Source organism: Prionailurus viverrinus, chromosome B4 (genome assembly GCF_022837055.1).
Source record: "Prionailurus viverrinus isolate Anna chromosome B4, UM_Priviv_1.0, whole genome shotgun sequence".
NCBI classification, from domain to species: domain Eukaryota; kingdom Metazoa; phylum Chordata; class Mammalia; order Carnivora; family Felidae; genus Prionailurus; species Prionailurus viverrinus.
In genome coordinates this window covers 66,982,058-67,002,261 of record NC_062567.1, presented here as the reverse complement: position 1 = coordinate 67,002,261, position 20,204 = coordinate 66,982,058, and the positions used below count along the sequence as shown (strand labels likewise).

The 20,204-nt window shown below is 35.0% G+C and overlaps 1 protein-coding gene across 6 annotated transcripts in view; it reads right to left on the bottom strand.

Moving 5' to 3' along the window:
• PPHLN1 (periphilin 1) overlaps window positions 1–20,204 on the bottom strand; it is a 143,483-nt gene that overhangs the window by 49,855 nt on the left and 73,424 nt on the right. For all 6 annotated transcript variants that reach the window (XM_047864876.1, XM_047864870.1, XM_047864873.1 and 3 more), the window contains one exon: window positions 18,588–18,707. In XM_047864876.1, coding sequence (XP_047720832.1) covers window positions 18,588–18,707 — 120 coding nt within the window. The remainder of the gene's footprint in view (window positions 1–18,587; window positions 18,708–20,204) is intronic.

Below are 20,204 nucleotides of genomic sequence, written 5' to 3'. Positions count from 1 at the left end.
ATGCAGGACTTGAATGTATGAAGCCGTGAGATCATGACCTGAGCCAAAACCAAGAGTCAGACACTTAACCGAATGGGCCACCCAGGCACCCCTATTTATTTTTATTTGAGAGAGAGAGAGAGAGAGAGAGAGAGAGAGAGAGAGAGAGAGAGAGAGAGAATGAATGAATGTGAGTGGGAGAGAGGGGCAGAGGAAGGGAAAGAATTTTAGCAGGCTCCACACTTAGCATGGAGTGCAATGTAGGGTTCAATCCCACAACCCTGGGATCATGAACTAAGCCAAAATTAAGGTCAGATGTTCAACTGACTGAGCCACCCAGGAGCCCCAGACAAAGAGATTTTAAAACAAAGACTTTAAGAAGAGACAAAGAAGGATGCTATATAACTATAAAGGGGACAATCCAACAAGATGTAACAATTGCAAATATTTATGCCTCCAACATGGAAGCACCCAAATATACGAAACAGTTAATAGCAAACATAAAGGAACTAATAGATAATAACACCATAAATGTAAGGGACTTTAAAACCCGCTTACATCAACAGACAGGTCATCTGAACAGAAAATCAACAAGGAAACAATGGTTTTGGGCAACACACTGGATCAGATGGATTTATTCAGAACATTACATCCTAAAAATACAGAATACACATTCTTTTCAAGTACACTTGGAACATTCTGTAGAACAGATTATATAATAGGCCATAAAAGAAGCCTCAACAAACTCAGAAAGATAAAATTATACCACACATCTATTTTGACCACAGTGCTATAAAATTAGAATCAACCACAAGAAAAACTCTGGAAAGAACACAAACTACATGGAGGTTAAAGAACATGCTACTGAACAATGAATGGGCCAACCTGGAAATAAATTAAAAAGTACATGGAAATACACAATGGTTCAAAAGCTTTGAGATGCAGCAAGAGTGATTGTAAGAGGGAAGTTTACATCAATACAGGCCTACCTAAGGAAGCCAAAATAATCTCAAATAAACAACTTAAACCTAAAGAAACTACTAAAAGAACAACAACAACAACAAAAAAACTAAAACCAGCAGAATGAAAGAAATAATAGATTTGAGCAGAAATAAATGACACAGAAACTAAAAAAAACCAACAGAACCTAGATCAATGAATCCAGGGACTATTCCTTTGGGAGAAAAAAAAAATAATCAATGAAATTGATAAACTTCTAGCCAAACTTATCACAGAATAGTATGAAAAAAAGTATATGCCAACAACCAAGACAAAATGGATAAATTCGTAGAAACATATAACCTACCAAAACTGAAAGAAAATTTGAAAGACCAATTACCAGCAAAAAAAGTGATTCCATAAACAAAAACTCCCAACAAACGAAGTCCAGGACCAAATGACTTCACAAGTGAATTTTACCAAATATTTAAAGAAGAGTTAATACCTGTTTTTCTCAAACTATTCCAAAAAATATAAGAGGAAGGAAAACTTCAAAATTCATTCTATGAAGCAAGCATTACCCAGAAATCAAAACCAGATAAAGATACCACAAAAAAAGAAAACTACTGGCCAATATCTCTGATGAATGTAGATGCAAAAATCCTCAACAAAATATTAGCAAACCAAATCCAAGAATACATTTAAAAGATCATTCACCATAATCAAGTGCGATTTATTCCCCTTGTACATCACAGGAGTGGTTTGATATTTGCAAATCAATCAACATGATACATAACATCAATAGGCACAGAAAAGGTATTTGACAAAGTACAACATCCATTCATGATAAAAAGCCTCCACCAAGTAGGTTTAGAGGGACAATACCACAATGAGATAAAGGCCAGATATGAAAAACTCACAGCTGACATTATCCTCAATGGGGAAAAACAGAGCTTTTCTCCTAAGGTCACGAACAAGACAAGGATGTCAATTCTCACAACTTTTATTCATCATAGCACTGGAAGTTCTAGCCACAGCAATCAGACAACAAAAAGAAATAAAAGGCATCCAAATCGGTAGGGGAGAAGTAAAACTTTTCATAATTTGCAGATGATATGATACTATACATAGAAAACCTGAAAGACTCTACCAAAAAACTACTAAAACTGATAAATGAATTCAGTAAGGTTGCAGGATACAAAATCAATGTACAGAAATCCACTGCATTTCCATTTACGTAATAATGAAGCAGCACAACGAAACCAGAACAGTTCCATTTGCAATTATACCAAAAATAATAAAATACCTGAGAATAAATTTAACCAAAAAATGAAAGACCTGTACTAAAATATAAGACACTGATGAACAAAATTAAAGACACAAAAATATGGAAAGACATTTTATGCTAATGGATTGGAGGAACAAGTATTGTTAAAATATCTATACTACTGAAAGCAATCTACAGATTTAATGCAATCCCTATCAAAATAACAACAGAATTTTCCACAGAACTAGAACAAACAATCCTAAAATTTTTATGGAACCACAGAAAAGAAAAGAAAAGAAAAGAAAAGAAAAGAAAAGAAAAGAAAAGAAAAGAAAAGAAAAGAAAAGAAAAGAAAAAAGAAAAGATCCAAATAGCCAAAGCACTCTTAAAATTTTAAGAAAAACAAAGCTGGAGGTATCTCAATTCCAGATTTCAAGTTGTATTACTGTAATCAAAATAGTATGGTACTGTTACAAAAACAGACGTATAGATCAATGGAACATAACAGAAAACCTAGAAAAATAAATATGATCAATTAATCTTCAACAAAGCAGGAAAGAATATCCAATGGGAAAGAGACAGTCTCTTCAACAAACGATGGTAGGGAAAGTAGACAGTGACATGCAAGAGAATGAAACTGAACTCTTTCTTAAACCATACACAAAAATAACTTCAAAATGCAAAAATAAACTACTGGGAATATATCAAAATAAAAAGCTTCTACACAGCAAAGGAAACAATCAACAAAACAAAAAGGCAGGGGCACCTGGATGGCTCAGTCAGTGAAGTGTCCATCCTTGGCTTGAGTTAAGATTTCACGGTTCGTGGGTTCCAGCCCTGTGTCGGGCTCTGTGCTGACAGCTCAGAGCCTGGAACCTGCTTCAGATTCTGTGTCTCCCTTTCTCTGTCCCTCCCCCCCTCGCTCTCTCTCTCTCTCTCAAAACTAAACATTAAAAAAATAAATAAAAAAAATAAATAAAAGGCAAACTACTGAATGGGAGAATATATTTGCAAATAACATATCTGATAAAGGGTTACTATCCAAAATACATAAAGAATTGATGTAACTCAACACATTATAAAAACAAATAATCCAATTAAAAATGGGCAGAAGGCAGGAACAGATGTTTCTCCAAGGAAGACATCCAGATGGCCAACAGACACATGGAAAGATATTCAACATCATTCATTATAAAGAAAATGCAAATCAAAACTACAATGCAGTATCATCTTACCTCTGTCAGAATGGCTAAAATCAACGACACAAGAAACAACAGGTGTTGGCAGGGATGTGGAGCAAAAGGAACACTCATCTACTATTGGAATACAAACTGGTACAGCCACTGTGGAAAACAGTATGGAGGTATGCACTACTCGGTATTTACAAAAGTGCTAATTCAAAGGGATATATGTACCCCTATGTTTATAGTAGCATTATTTACAATAGCTAAGATATGGAAGCAGCCCAAGCGTCCATGTACTGATGAATGGATATAGAAGATGGGGTACATATGTGCAATGGAGTATTATTCAGCCATAAATAAGAATGAAATCTTGCCATATGCAACAACATGGATGGAGCTAGACAGTATAATGCTAAATTAAGGAAGTCAGAGAAAAACAAATACCATATTATTTCACTCATATGTAGAATTTAAGAAACAAAACAAATGGGCAAAGGGGGAAAAAAGGGAAAGAGAGAGAGAGAGACAGACAGAAAGAAAGAAAGAAAGAAAGAAAGAAAGAAAGAAAGAAAGAAAGAAAGAAACAAACAAACAAACAAACAAACTGTTAACTATAGAGAACAAACAAACTGATGGTTACCGGAGGGAAGGTGGGTGGGGGGATGGGTTAAATAGGTGATGGGGATTAAAGAGCACACTTGTCATGATAAACACCAAGTGATGTATGAAAATGTTGAATCACTATATTGTACACCTGCAAGTAAAATAACACTGTAAGTTAACTAACTGGAATTAAAATAAAATTTTTTTTAGAAAATTAAAAAAAAAAATTTACTGTATGACAAATACCAAACACTGTTCCAGGAACAGTGGATACATCAATGAACACAACAGAGCAAAGTTCTTGCCTCCATGTAACTTGCAGTAAGCAATGACTTAGAGTAAACTGTAAAGTTTGAGCTCATATACTCTACTGCCGCATATGTTAGGTAGGTGGGAAATGAGAGGGGAAAAAAAGAAATAGAACTTACTTCAAAAACTGAATTTTAAAAAATTAAGTAGTGGCAAAAAGCAGTAGGTTTAGTGAAGTCACAAGATATATACTAATGAGTGGTAATTTTCACTAGGAAAAGCACACCAACTCCTAGTGTATTGGGAGTGTATACTGCCACAACTTCTTTACACAGTAATCTGGCAGCATGTATTGCAATTTAGTACATGCGCCTTTCACCCAGCAACTTCACCTCTAGAAACTTAATCTACAGATACAGACATGAGCAACAGATACTAACATATGGCTGCCACTGATAGCAAATGACTGAAAACAACCTACATGTCCATCATTAGGACAAATAAATTACCCAGTATGTAGAACTATGGGATATTAAGAAATCATCTAAAAGAATAACAGCCTATAATTGTTGTATAATGTACTCTAATTTTTCTCCTGGAACATTCTGGAGGTCGTTCATTTCCTATCAATATACTGCCAACTGTGTAAAAAAAGAGAGAGAGGAAGTATGTGTATATGTATGTTTATGCATATATATATGTACATATATCCACACACATACACACACAAATGATCTCTGGAAGGATGCTATCTATGGGGGAAAAATGTAAAAAAAAGGGGGGGGGGGCGGGTGGTGGTTGGCTCAATAGGAATAACTTAGAAGTAAGGAGTAGGATGGAAGGGAGATGCTACACATTTTTGTGACATTTGAATTTCTGACATGGACATGTATAATCTACTTTTTTTTAAACCTGGTTTTCACAAGTCTAAGTTATATATTTTAAGAGATTTCAACTGAAAATATACCAATCACTTAAGGAAGAAAGCAGTGAAAATCAGGGAGATGCCACAATAGAAAGCATCAGAAATCTGTCTCCTAACATAAACAACAAATGCACTGGAAAACGTTGTCTGATATAACTATTCTGGAACTCTGGATTCTCCTGAAGGTTTGCAACTTCCAGAGGAATACATGGAAAACTGAGGTTAATTTCAGTTCTTGCCACAATAGCAGCTATCCATCACAACCCTCAGCCACTTGGCGGGTAGGTACCTGAGGTTGGGCAAAAAGGACCCCATTTTCCAAACATCAGGAATCTGTGCTCTGATCACTGATTGGAGCTTGTGATCACAAAGGAGTAAACAGCCATTGCTCATATCTCCTACTATTGTTTCAAACCCCTCCTATTATGGCTGAAGTGACTCCCGTGAATTAAGCTGCAGGTACCCTTTTTCCTTTATTTTTCACTTCTTCACCTTTTGAAAGTTAGATGTTAATATTAGGACGTTAAAAAAAAACCCTGCTTATATGGGGCAAGTTAAAAAGTGACTGTACATTCTAAGACTCAGAAAGGACCTTAAAAAAAATTTTTTTTTCAACGTTTATTTATTTTTGGGACAGAGAGAGACATAGCATGAACGGGGGAGGGGCAGAGAGAGAGGGAGACACAGAATGGGAAACAGGCTCCAGGCTCTGAGCCATCAGCCCAGAGCCTGACGCGGAGCTCGAACTCAAGGACCGCGAGACCGCGACCCGGCTGAAGTCAGACGCTTAACCGACTGCACCACCCAGGCGCCCCTCAGAAAGGACCTTAAACGGACACCTAGACTCATCCTCAGCACACAGACACCACACAACAATAGAAAGGGGTGTGGGGAGAATATCTGATTTCTGGAATTATCGGTTATTAGATTCAAATGCCTACTGTTCAAAAAATCACAAGGCATACAAAGAAAGAAGAAAGTCCCATTTGAAGGAAAAAATAAATCAGTAGAAACTGTCTCTGAAACAGACCTAACAATAGGTCTACCAGAAAATAAATTTTAAACTATGGTCTCAAGAAGCCTGGCTGGCTTAGTTGATAAAACATGCAACTCTTTTTTTTTTTTTTTTAAGTTTATTTATTTATTTTTAGAGACAGAGACAGAGGGAGAAGGGGAGGGGCAGAGAAGGGGAGGGAGAGAATCTCAAACAGGCTCCACACTGTCAGCACATAGCCTGATTCGGGGCTTGAATCCACAAACCATGAAACCATGATCTGAGCCAAAACCAGCTTAACTGACTGAGCCACCCAGGCACCCCAAGCATGCAACTCTTGATCTCAGGGCTGTAGGTTCAATCCCCATGTTGGGTGTAGAGATTACTTAAAAATAAAATCTAAAAAAACACAACACAACAAAACTACTGTCTCCAATTGCTCAAAGAACTAAAGAATGTTGTGAAGAAAGCCAAGAAAATGTGTGAACAAAACAGAAATACCAAAGAAGAGACAGAAAACCTAAAAAGACACCTAAAAGAAATCACAAAGCTAGAAAGTACAATAGCTGAAATGAAAACTTTTTTACAGGGATTCAAAGGCAGATTTGAGTAGGCAGAAGAATCAGTGAACTTGCAATGGAAATTATGGAGTCTGAGAAACAAAATGAAAGAAGATTAAAGAAAGGTGAACAGAGCCTAAGGAATCTGTTGGGACACCACCAAGTGGACCAAAATATGCACTATGGGAGTCCTAGAAGAGGAAAGTAGCAGAAAATATTTGAATAAATAATGGTTAAAAACTTCAAATCTGATGAACGGCTTAAATATAAACATCCAAAGAAGCTTAACAAAACCTAAGTTAGGTGAACTCAAGACTCACACCAAAATACATCATAATCAGATTTTCAAAAGACAAAGAAAAGAGAGACTCTTGAAAGCAGTGAAAAGCAAACTCATCATATACAAGAAAAAAATCATTTTCTCATACATGGAAGGTAAAAAAAAAAAAAATAGATTTCTCATCAGAAACTTTGAAGGCAATATTACAGTAGGCCCATATTCAAAGTACAGTTGATCCTGAACAACATGGTGATTGGCGGGCTAACCCAGTCAAAAATCCTTTTATCCTTTTATAACTTTTGACTCTCCAAAATCAACTAATAGCCTACTGTTAATCAGATGCCTTAATAACACAAACTGTCAATTAGCACATATTTTGTAAGTTATATGTATTATATACTGTATTCTTATAATACCTAATTCTTACAACAACTTTTTTTTTTGTATTTCTATGCTATACGGTTTTTCTGTGAGCCTTTTCAAATTGATGCAAATCTCCTGGGGCACCTGAGTTGCTCAGTCGATTGAGCATCTGACTCTTCATTTCAACTCTGGTAATGCTCTCATGGTTTATGAGTTTGAGCCCTGCAATGGGCTCTGTGCCAACAGCACAGGGCCTGCTTGGGATTCTCTGTCTCCCTCTCTCTCTGCCTCTCCCCCTCTCTCTCTTGCTCTCTCTCAAAAATAAGTAAAAATAGACATTTAAATTGTTAAAAATCTCCAAAGTGTCTTCCAACACACTTATTGAAAAATATCCACATATAAGTGGACCTGTGCAGTTCAAAGCCATGTTGTTCAAGAATCAACTGTAATAAAAGAAAAACTGTCAACTGAGATTCCTATATCCAACAAAACTATCCTTGAAAAAAGGGTAAGAAATCAAGCCATTTTCAGATTAACAAAAGTTCAGGGAGTTTATGACTAAATCTGCCCTGCAAGAAATGCTCGAGGGGATCCTCCAAGGTGAAATGAATGTACACTAGGCAGTAATTTGAAGTCTTTCAGAGAAATAAAGATCTCAATAAAGATAAATACCTGGACAATTATAAAAACTAATATTACTGTACCAATGCTTTGCAATTGGTTTTTTTTTTGTTTTGTTTTGTTTTCTACACATGATTTAAGAGACTAATACATTTAAAGGACACTATTGGTGTAAAAGCTAGTACTACTATAACCTTGGTTTATAACTCCAAATCTTGTTTTCTAGATAACTTAAGAGACTACTGCATTTAAAACAATTATTAGTATTAGTTCACGTTTTGGGGATGCAATGAATCAAGATGTAATTTTGTGATATCAACAGCCAAAAGGCATGGAGATGGAGCTGGAAAGGAACAGAATTTTTGTATGTTATTGAACTTAAGCTGATATAAATACAAATTAGTGTTATAACTTTAGGATGCAAATGTAATCTTCATGGTAACCATAAAGAAAATAGGTATAGGATATACACAATGGGCACCTGGGTGGCTCAGCCAGTTAAGCATCTGACTCTTGATTTTGGCTCAGGTCATCTCACAATCGTGAGAACAAGTCCTGCATCAGGATCTGTGCTGAGTATGGAGCCTGCTTTAGATTCTCTCTCTCCCTCTCAACCTAACTTTACAACTTAAGGAACTAGAAAAACAGAAAAATCATAACTAAACCCAAAGATACCAGAAGGAAAGAAATATTAAAGGAAATAAATATTACATATTTTTAAAAGAATATATACAAAAGGAAATTAAGAAGGAACTTAAAAATGTCACTGCCTACCAAAGAACAAAACAAAACTCAATTAAAAACAAAAGAAACCAGAATGCAGGAAATGAGGAACAAAAAAGCTACAGGGCATACAGAAAACAAATAGCTCAATGACATAAGTTGAGTCCCTTCTTCTCAGTAATTATTTAATAGATTAAACCTTCCAATCAAAGGGCAGAGGTTGGCAGAGTAGATAAAAACACATGATCCAACTACATAATGTCTATAAGAGACTTACTTTAGACTCAAAGACACAAACATGTTGAAAGCAAAAGGATACAAAAAGATAGCCCATACAAATAATAACTGTAAGAAAGTAGGTGTGGCTATACTAATATCAGACAAAACAGACTTTATGTCAAAAAAAGGTTACAAGAGACAAGAGTATATTAATAAAAGGTCCAATACAGCAAGAAGATATAACAACTATAAACATCTATGGACCTAAGAATAGACCATCAAAATATATGAAGCAAAAAACTGAAAGAAATGGAGAAATAAAAGTTATACAGTAATAATTGGAGACTTCAATACCCTTGTCACAGTAATGGACAGAAAAACCAGATATAAGGTAGTGAAACAGAGGGCTTAAATAAAACAATATACAAAGTAGATCTAACAGACATACAAGAAATACTCTACCCAACAACAGAATACATTCTTCTCAGGCACAGGAGACATCTGCCAGGATAGACTATGTGTTAGGCCACATACTAAATGTCAATAGATTTAAAAAGTAAACTGGAAAATGCACAAAATTTTGGAAATTTAAGAACACACCTTTAAACAATAGACCAAAGAAGAAATTATATTGAAAGCAGGAAATGCTTAAGAAACAAATGAAAATACCATGTACAAAAACTTATGAGAAGTAGCAAGGCAGTGCTAAGGGAGAAATTAATGTCTATAAACACTTATATTAAACAAGAATGAATTCAAATCAACAACCTAACTTTACAACTTAAGGAACTAGAAAAACAGAAAAATCAGAACTAAACCCAAAGATACCAGAAGGAAAGAAATATTAAAGATTAGAGCAGAGATAAATGAAGTAGATAGAAAACAAAAGAAAAAAAAAAAGAAACCAAAAGTTGGTTCTTCAAAAAGATCAACAAAATTGACAAACCTTTAGTTAGATGGACTAAGAGAAGACTCCAATTACTAAAATCAGAAATAAAAGTGGGAACATTACTACCAATAATAAGAATAGAAATAATAATAAAAAGAATTATTAAGAGAGTACTATGAACAAGTGCATGCTGACAAAAAGGATAACCTAGGTAAAATGGAAAAATTCCTAGAAACACAAAACCTACCAAAACTAAATCAAGAAGAAATATAAAACCTAAACAGACTTGTAACTTGTAAGGAAACTGAATCAGTAATCAAAATCCTCCCAACAAAGAAAAGCCATGGACCCTTATGGCTTCACCGGTAAGTTCTACTAAACATATAAAGAACTAATACCAAGCTGGGCGCCTGGGTAGCTCAGTCAGTTAAGCTTCTGACTTTGGCTCAGGTCATGATCTCGAGGTTTGTGGGTTTGAGCCCTGGGTCAGGCCCTGTGCTGACAGCTTAGAGCCTGAAGCCTGCTTCAGATTCCGTCTCCCGTACTCTCTCTACCCCTCTCCCACTCACAATATGTCTCTCGCTGTCTCTCAAAATTAAATGTTAAAAAAATAGTAATAATAATAAATTAATAAAGAACTAATACCAAGCCTTTAAAAACTCTTCCAAAACTGAAGAGGAAGGAATTCTTCCTAACTCATTCTATGAGGACATTACCCTGATACAAAGCCAGACAAAGACACTACAACAACAAACAGTCCAATATCCCTGAGGAACACTGATGCAAAAATATCTCAACAAGACACTAGCACAAGGAATTCAGTAGCATAAATTCAGCAGCATATTAAAAGGATTATATACATCATTACCAAGTGGCATTTATGCCTGAAATGCAAGGGATGATTTAACATAGGAAAACTAATGAGTGTAATACTCCACATCATCAGAATAAAGGGAAAAAGCTACATGATCATCTCAATTGATACAGAAAAAGTATCTGACAAAATTTAACACCTTTTTCATGATGAAACACTCAACAAACTAGGAATAGAAGTAAACCATCTCAAAATAATAAAAGTCATATATGAAAAAACTACAGCGAACATCACACTTGATACTGAAAGGCTAAAGATTTTTCTTTAAAATCATGAACAAAGCAAGGATGCTTGCTTTCATCACTTCTATGCAAAACAGTACTGGGAGTTTTAGCCAGAACAGTTAGGGGAGGGGGGGTGGTAGGAAAGGAGAAGAAAGGAAAGGTACTCAAATTAGAAAGGAATAAGTAAAGTTATCTGTTTGCAGATATGACCTTTTATGTAGAAAACCCTAAAGATTATGCACACACACTCTGATAAATGAATTCAGCAAAGTAGCAAGGTACAAACTCAGCACACAAAAATTGTGTTTCTATAGATGAACAATGGAATTATCTGAAAAGGAAATTACAAAACAATTCCATTTACAAGAGTATCAAACAGAATAAAATACTTAGGAACTGGGGTGCCTGGGTGGCTCAGTCAGTTAAGCATCCAACTTTTGATTTTGGCTCAGGTCATGATCTCATGGTTTGTGAGTTCAAGCCCTGCATTCTCCTTCTCCCTCTCTCTCTCTGCCCCTCCTCTGCTCTCTCTCTCTCTCAAAAAAATAAAATAAAATAAAATAAAACAAACAAACAAAGAAACAAACAAAAACAACTTAGGAATTAACCAAGGAGATGAAAAACTTGTATAATGAAAACAAAAACACTGCTGAAAGAAGACATAAATAAATGGAAACACATCCCACGTTCACACAATGAAAGACAGTATTGTTAAAATGTCAATACCATCCAAAGCAATGTACAGATTCAAGGCAATCCCTACCAAAATCCCAATGGCATTTTCTGCAGAAATTAAAACAAAACAAAACAAAAAAACCCAACTCTACAAAAATTTGTAAGGAATCTCATGGGACTCTAGATAAGCAAAATAAACCTTGAAAAAAAAAAAAGAGCAAAAGTAGAAGACCTATACTTCCTATTTCAAAACTTACTACCGGGGTGCCTGGGTGGCGCAGTCGGTTAAGCGTCCGACTTCAGCCAGGTCACGATCTCGCGGTCCGTGAGTTCGAGCCCCGCGTCCGGCTCCGGGCTGATGGCTCAGAGCCTGGAGCCTGTTTCCGATTCTGTGTCTCCCTCTCTCTCTGCCCCTCCCCCATTCATGCTCTGTCTCTCTCTGTCCCCAAAATAAATAAACGTTGAAAAAAAAAATTAAAAAAAAAAACTTACTACCAAGGTCCATTAATCAAATCAGTGTAATACTGGCATACAGACAGATATATATAGAATAGAGAGTCCAGAAATAAGTCTTCTTACATACGTCAAGTGATTTTTAACAAAGATACCAAGACCATTCAATGGGAAAAATACAGTCTTTTCAACAAGTGAAACTGGGAATACTGGATATCCACATGCAAAAGAATGAAGCTGGATCCTTACCTAACACCATCTACAAAAATTAACTCACAATGGATCAAGGACCTAAATGTAGGACCGAAAACAATAAAACTCTTAGAAGAAAACATAGGACAAAAGCTTCATGACTTTAGCTTTGCCAATGATTTCTTCTACATGACACCAAAGGCACAGGTAACCAAACAGAGAGAGAGAGAGAAAGAAAGAGAAAAAACTTGGACTTATTGAAAAATGTAAAATTTTGCTTATTAAATAACACTATCAACAGAGTAAAAAAGTAACTCACAGAATGGGAGAAATATCTGTAAATCATGTATCTGATAAGGGGGATTAATATCTAGAATTTATAGAGAACTTCTAAAACTCAACAACAATGAAACAAATAACTAAAAAATGAACAATGAACTTGAATTTACATTTCTTCTAAGGAGATATATGAATGGCCACTAAGTACAAGAAAAATGCTCAACATCACTAATCATTAGGGAAATGTAAATCAAAACTACAATGAGATACCACCTCATATCCATTAGGGTGACTACTAGCAAAAAACAAACAAACAGACAAAAAAAACCCAGAAAACTACAACTGATAGTGAGGATGTAGATAAATTGGGAACATTATGCACTGTTGGTGGGAATGTAAAATGGAATAGTCACTGTGGAAAACAATATGGCAATTCCTCAAAAATTAAAAATACAATTACCATATGATACAGCAATTCCACTTCTGAATACCTATCCAAAATAACTAAAAGCAGGGTCTTGAAGATAGGTGTACACCCATGCTCATAGCAGCATTATTCACAAAGCTAAAATGTAGAAGCAACCCACGTTATCTATTGACAGATAAATGGATAAGCAAAATGTGGTACATATACACAATGGAATATTGTTCAGCCTTAATAAGGAAAGAAATTCTGTAATATGCTATAACACGGATGACCCTTGAAGACATTATGCTAAATGAAATAGCCAATCACAAAAGACAAATACTGTATGAACCACTTCTATGAGATACTTAGAGTAGTCAAAATCTTAATGACAGAAAACATAATGGTGGTTGCCAGGGGTTGGGAGAATAAACTGATAAATTGCTTTCGGGAGTTATCATTTAATGGGTATAGTTTTACTTTTACAAGGTGAAAAGAGTTAGGAGGATGAACGGTGGATGGCTATACAATAATACTAATGTATTTAATACCACTGAGCTATACCCTTGTTAACAATGGTTAAGATGATAAATTTTTATGTATTTAAGATAGAAATCCCAGTATCAGTATCAGGTTTCTAACACCAAGTTAACAATTAGATTTGAATGATGTTAAGGAAATTGGATTACTTATATAACCAGTGTTCTGACTAAAACCCAAGATCAAAATCTGCCATTAGATTCCATTTTAGTTAAGTTAATGCAAAAAACAAAACAAAACAAAAAAACCTGTTGAAGTTTAAAACACACTGAAGATAGAAATTTCAGGCTTTATCATAATTCTAGGCCTACACACAAAAATATAAATTGATGAGCATAGAAAGCACATCAGAGCAGATAGACGTTTTTAGAAAACAAGACGAAAAAATAAATTGACACTAAAAGGGCTTATTAACAAATTATATATAATTATACAATTATATAATTAGATATGTATTTTTCAAGGTACTGTAGAGGGAAAACAAGACAAGTGCTTGGGATACATTCAGTGTATATTTAACAAGTACAAATAATATTTTTAATAAGGGCAATAATGACCTTTAATAAGGGCATCCATGACCACAAAAGCAGCATAAATTTTAAAACAGGAAGGGAAAGAAAGACCTTGATTCTTATCTCAAACACTATTGATTCCACTGAATTAATATGAATTTGAAAGAGGGCTATTAAAGATAGGTATTCTACAATGGAGAAAGTAAGCAGATACTGAAGTAGAAAATGACACTTTACATGTGGAAAAACATAAATCATATTTTCGCATTTAAGTAAGAAAAATGTCAAAATTTTCTTCTATAGGAAGAAGCAACTGTTCTACTGGGACATTCTAAGAGCCCCAAGTAATTTGCTTTTCATTCTGATAGCCAAAAGCTAAACTCCGATGGCCATTTGTTTGAGGATCGTAAATTATGTCTCTACAAAACTTGACTGTAAGCTCCTAGACAGCTAGGATGGTGTCTCTAATGCAGTGTTTGACATAAGTAGATGAAGAATGAATACTTAGCAAATTTAAATAAGCTATGAGAAAGCCAGTATGGTATTATTTTCTGAAAATATGTAACTTAAAATCCTAATCCTAAAATATGTACTGTGAAAAATTTCATAGTCAAGTCTGCTAAATTATGTGAATTTTATTATCCATCTTCCTTTCCCAGACCACTGATGAGCATATTAACATATTAAAATCCCTGAAAAGTGTTGCAATATCAAAGTAACCTTTTTTTTTTTTTTAAGTTTATTTATTTTGAGAGAGAGTGAAAGAGTGCAAGAGAGGGAGGGGGAGAGTGAGAGAGGGACAGAGAGAATCCCAAGCAGGCTCTGCACCTACAGTGCTGAGTCTGACTTACGGCTCAAACCCAAGGGCCTCAAAGCCAAGAACCGTGAGATCATGACCTAGGCCAAAATCAAGAGTCAGATGTTTAACTGACTGAACCACCCAGACACCCCTAACATACCTCTTTTAAATCTAGCATTTCCCAAACATACTGGCTAATAGAATATTTTCTTCCCCTCAGATCATTAAGACTCTTTAGAATTACTACTCTATCAAATACTTCAGGAAATCTCTATTAGAGCCCAAAAGGTAAAAGTATAAAGCTGAACAGCAGATTGAATTACAACATTCCTGAATGGTTAAGCATATTACTGAATGTATCTTCAATTTCACTGAACTTTCGGTAAATTACATGGTCTCCCAAACTGTTTAAAACTATATTCACAGCAGCAAGAGAAGATAAACTGGAAAGCTAAATATTTAATCTGTCCTTAGTCATAAAAATAAATCTACACAATGTTTCTGAAGTACATGGACCATTACTTAATAAGTAACATGAAGGAGCACCTGGGTGGCTTAGTCAGTAGAGTGAGGGGCTCTTGATCTCAGCTTTTGAGTTAGAGCCCCATATTGGGTGTAGAAATTACTTAAAAAAAAATAAAATCTTAAAAAAAAACCCAAATTTTATAAAATAACAATACTGCCAAAACTACATTTAAACACACACACACACACACACACACACACACACACACACACACAGTACTATGCCAATGTCTTTCTTCGCATCAAAGCCTTTTTTCCTTATAGTTTATTCTACCTAATCAGATATGAGTTTACAAAATTAAAGTCAAAATTCTATTTCTTAGGGCACCTGGGTGTCTCAGTCGGTTAAGTATCTGACTTCAGCTCAGATCATAATCTCATGGTTCACAGATTTGAGCCCCATGTCTGCAATGACAGTGCAAAGCCTGCTTGGAATTCTCTCTCTCTCTCTCTCTGCACTTCCCCACTCATGCTTTCTCTCTCTCTCTCAAAATAAATGAACTTAAAAACTTTTTTTTAATTACTTAAAAAAAAATTCTATTTCTCAAACAGCACAGATCACTGAAATGAGTAACTATTTAACAACTGCCTGAGAACAGAGGTTACTTACTATCTGAGCAAAACTTTAATAAGATATGGTGGGATCAAGTTCTTTTGTTTAATGACTTTTTTTAAGTAGGCTTCACACCCAGTTTGGAGCCAATGTGGGGCTTGAATTCAGGATCCTGTGATCAAGACCTGAGCTGAGATCAAGAGTCCAACATTCAACAAACTGAGTCACCCAGGTGTCCTATGGGATTAAGTTTTTACATAAAAGAACAACAGTACCATAAAAATTTCCCAGCTGCTTTATTTCCAGTATAAGAAAGTATCACTATAACTTGAAAAACATTTTAGAGAGGGCTATAAATTGCTGCTGCTGCTCAAGTCAACATTAATGATGGGAGCACCTGGGTGGCTCAGTCAGTTAAGCGTCTGACTTTGGCTCACGTCATGATCTCATGGTCAGTGAGTTCGAGCCCTGAACTGGGCTCTATGCTGACAGCTCAGAGCCTAGAGCCTACTTTAGATTCTATGTCTCCTTCTCTCTCTGCCCCTTCCTCACTCACGCTCTGTCTCTCAAAAATGAATAAACACTAAAAGAAAAAAAATTTTTTTAAAGACATTAATGATGTACACCATGTAACAAACATAATAAAGAGATCTCAACCCTACTCTCACTCACCTTGCCTTTGGTCCAACAAAAGACTGTGACTGACCTATGACTCCACTTACAGGGAGCTCTTGATTACTTATTAGTTACTTATTAATTAGTTCTTTATTACTTGTTAGCTTCTTATTAATGCAAAATCTAGCAAATTCAGTTCATATTTTAAGAGAAAAAATAAGGAGGTTAAAAAGACCCAATGTGACTGACTATTCAGTCAAGATCCATTCAAACAATGATGAAAGAACAGAAGTATTTAAAGCCTAGGGCAGGTTGACAGTGAGGACTATTTATTATTATTTTTTAATTAAGAGACATAAAAAATGATGGGGGGGAAAGGGTGCCTGGGTGGCTCAGTCAGTTGAGCTTCCAACTCTTAATTTCAGTTCAGGCCATGGTCCCAGGGTCAGGGGACCCAGCCCTGCATCGGGCTCCGTGCTGAGCACAGACCCTGCTTGGGATTCTCTCTCTCTCCCCAACAAGCCCAACCCTCTCTCCTCCTCTCCTCTGCTGGTGCTCTTTCTCTCTCTCTCTCTTAAAAAAAAAAAAAAAAGTGATGGGGGTGATGAATATATCTTAATAAAGCCTTGCTAATTGAAGGGTATTAAACAAACAAGAAAACAGAATTTTTGGAAGTTTTAAAATCCTGAGAAAAATTATCAGTTCTCTAAAATAGCAATTTTGAGTATATAGATTAATATAAAACCCACTATTGTCATTATTAAAGAATATAAACAAAATGGCCCTGTTAAATTACTTTATTGTTCATGCTTTAAAATTGTGCTGAAAAGGTGCCAAAAAGGAACAGCTAGATCATGTTGATACATATTTACTCAAGAATACGTATAGGAGTGCCTGGATGGCTCAATTGGGTACGTGTCTGACTCTTGATTTTGGCTCAAGTTGTGATCTCACGGTCCTGAGATAGAGCCAGATGGCAGGCTCTGAGCTGGGCATGGAACCTGCTTATGATTCTCTCTCTCCCTCTGCCTCTGCCTCTCCCCTGCACACTCTCATGCATGCATTCTCTCACTCAAAAAAAAAAAAAAAAAAAAAAAAAAGACACATAAATATCTACTTTAATAGGTACAATAACAAGGAAACCTTGACCTACTTAAGAACAATTGATATCTAAATGACAAATCAGCATTTTAAAAATGAAAGGCTTTATTTGTGTAAGCACTGATAGAGTCTATACTGGTTTGTACTTTCTATGAGCAGTGTACATTATTACTCTGGAAACAATGTTTGTAGGTATACAAAGATTTATGTAGGTATATGAGTTTTATATCAAATTCCATTGCTTGATCCATTTTATCAAAGAACTTTCTAATAAAGGTATCTTAAAATTTATTGAAAAGCCAGAAATTTTCAAATCTATGTAATTGGTCATGGTACAGAGATTTTTATATTTTCTGCATATCATGCCAAAATAATCTTAGACCAACATTTGAATTGAAAAGCTTAATTTTGCCAATGAAACATCTATATTTCCCTATTAGAGAGGTTAGAAGTTATACAGAGAAGTTTGAGTTCATTTTCAAATATTTTAATGCAAAGATTCATGAATAGTATTCTTTGGACCCAAAAATGCTCTCATCTTTTGGTACTCAAAACTCACCAAAGGTCATAGGTAACCCAACAACGAATAATTCCATTTCTTGAGATATTTATGAGATAATTTGCAGAGAAATAGCATGTAATATAAATACAGTCCAAGATCTAAGGTCTAAACAGATTTTTGCTCTGAATTCACTGGTTATGACTAGTGGCTTAGCATGATTTCGAGAGATACTTTTAACAAAAAAATAAAAAAATAAAATAAAAATAAAAGAAGCTTATATATAATGCATTCTCCTTATATTCCATATTTATACTATTTTCTCACTTCAAAACTACCAGAGAAATTCAGGTATAGTACAATTACTGAACACAGAGTCATTCATAATCATACTATTACTCTGTGTGGTACACGTTAATAATTCATGAGGATGTTTTCCCCATATGTGTTTTGCAGAACTAGAACAAACCAAATATTTTCCACCCATAATTTAAAATCCAGACAAAACTCTTTATGTGAAACCTAAAGGGGACATTATGCCTTACCTCATACTCAGAAATTTCAGGTAAGTTACTCTCATCTGCCTTTTCCAGCTTTTCAGCAGCCCACTTGCTTGCAGCCTCAGCAAGTTCCTTTTCGGTTAGCCGACTGGGTTTGTCTAACACCTAATAAAAACAGAAGCACAGTTCTATTACAATCCTCAAAAGCATTTAAACTTCAAATACATCAAGAAGTACATCCCACTTAACTTATAATTATGTAAGCCTCCAAATGTATATAGAGAACAAGTACATCTTTTATTTGCTTTTTCAAAAATATTCAACATAGAATTTCTCTAAGTAGCAATTCCTTTTGGACATACAGAATAGATCTGACTTCTAATTTCACTTACATAGAGCTTTAAAAATTCATCTTAAAGAACAAAAAAAATTAATATACTAATAGTATTTGAAATATACAGGACATCATACTGATTTAAATTTTGTATCTTTATTATATTCAATGAAATAAATAATGCCAAAATGTCATCAAGGTGAATTCCTAATTAATGCAGTAGAAAAGTCAGACATGCTATTTTCATAATTTATAATAATTTACATAAATCATACTCTTTACACAAAATTTATACACTTAAATTTCATTTTTTGATATTTCCACTGCTTCCCTTCTTCAACCATATACAATATTAAACAATGTATGGAATTTAGAGTTACAGGATTTGAATGCCAGCTTCATCACTTGCTAGATAAATGATTTTATATGCATAATTAATGACACTGCGAAGCCTTGGTTTCCACATTTACAAAACAGGTATTAATAATATTCAGTTTTACAAAGTAGTGAGAATCAAGAGAAGTAACAGACCTGAGAGTACCTATCACTAGTGCTTCGTACTTCAGTTTTTTTTTTTTGTTTCCATATTCACTGTTACAAATCAGTTATAGTAAAACATTTGAAGAAGATCAATCAGTTCATGAGGTCAATATAAAAATGAAGAAAACAAATCGTTTTTTTCTGGATCACCTGATTCCCACAATACTGTTTACAGGCCTATGCTACAGACTAAGATATAAAAATTCTAAGCTAAAGGGGCACCTGGGTGGCTCAGTGGGTTAAGCATCCGACTCTTCAACTTTTTTCATCACTGTTTTACAGTTTTCAGTGTAAAGGTATTTCACCTCCTTGGCTAAATTTATTCCTAAGTACTTTATTCTTTTTGATGCTACTGTAAATGGGACTATTTTCTTTCTTTCTTTTTTTTTTTTTTTTAACATTTATTTATTTTTAATAGACAGAAAGAGACAGAGGATAAGCAGGGGAGGAGCAGAAAGAGAGGGAGACACAGAATCTGAGGTAGGCTCCAGGCTCTGAGCTGTCAGCACAGAGCCCTACATGGGGCTCAGACTCACGAATCGCGAGATCATGACCTAGGCCAAACTCGGGCGCTTAACTGACTGAGCCACCCAGGTGCTCTGGGAATATTTTCTTATCTTCTCTTTTTTATAGTTTATAACTGGTGTATAGAAATGCAACTTTTGCATATTGATTTTGTATCCTGCAACTTTACCGAATTTATGTATTAGTTCTAACAGCTTTTTGGTGGAGTCTTTAAGAGTTTTCTATATATAATGTCACCTGCAAAACAAAAAAGTCTTACTTCT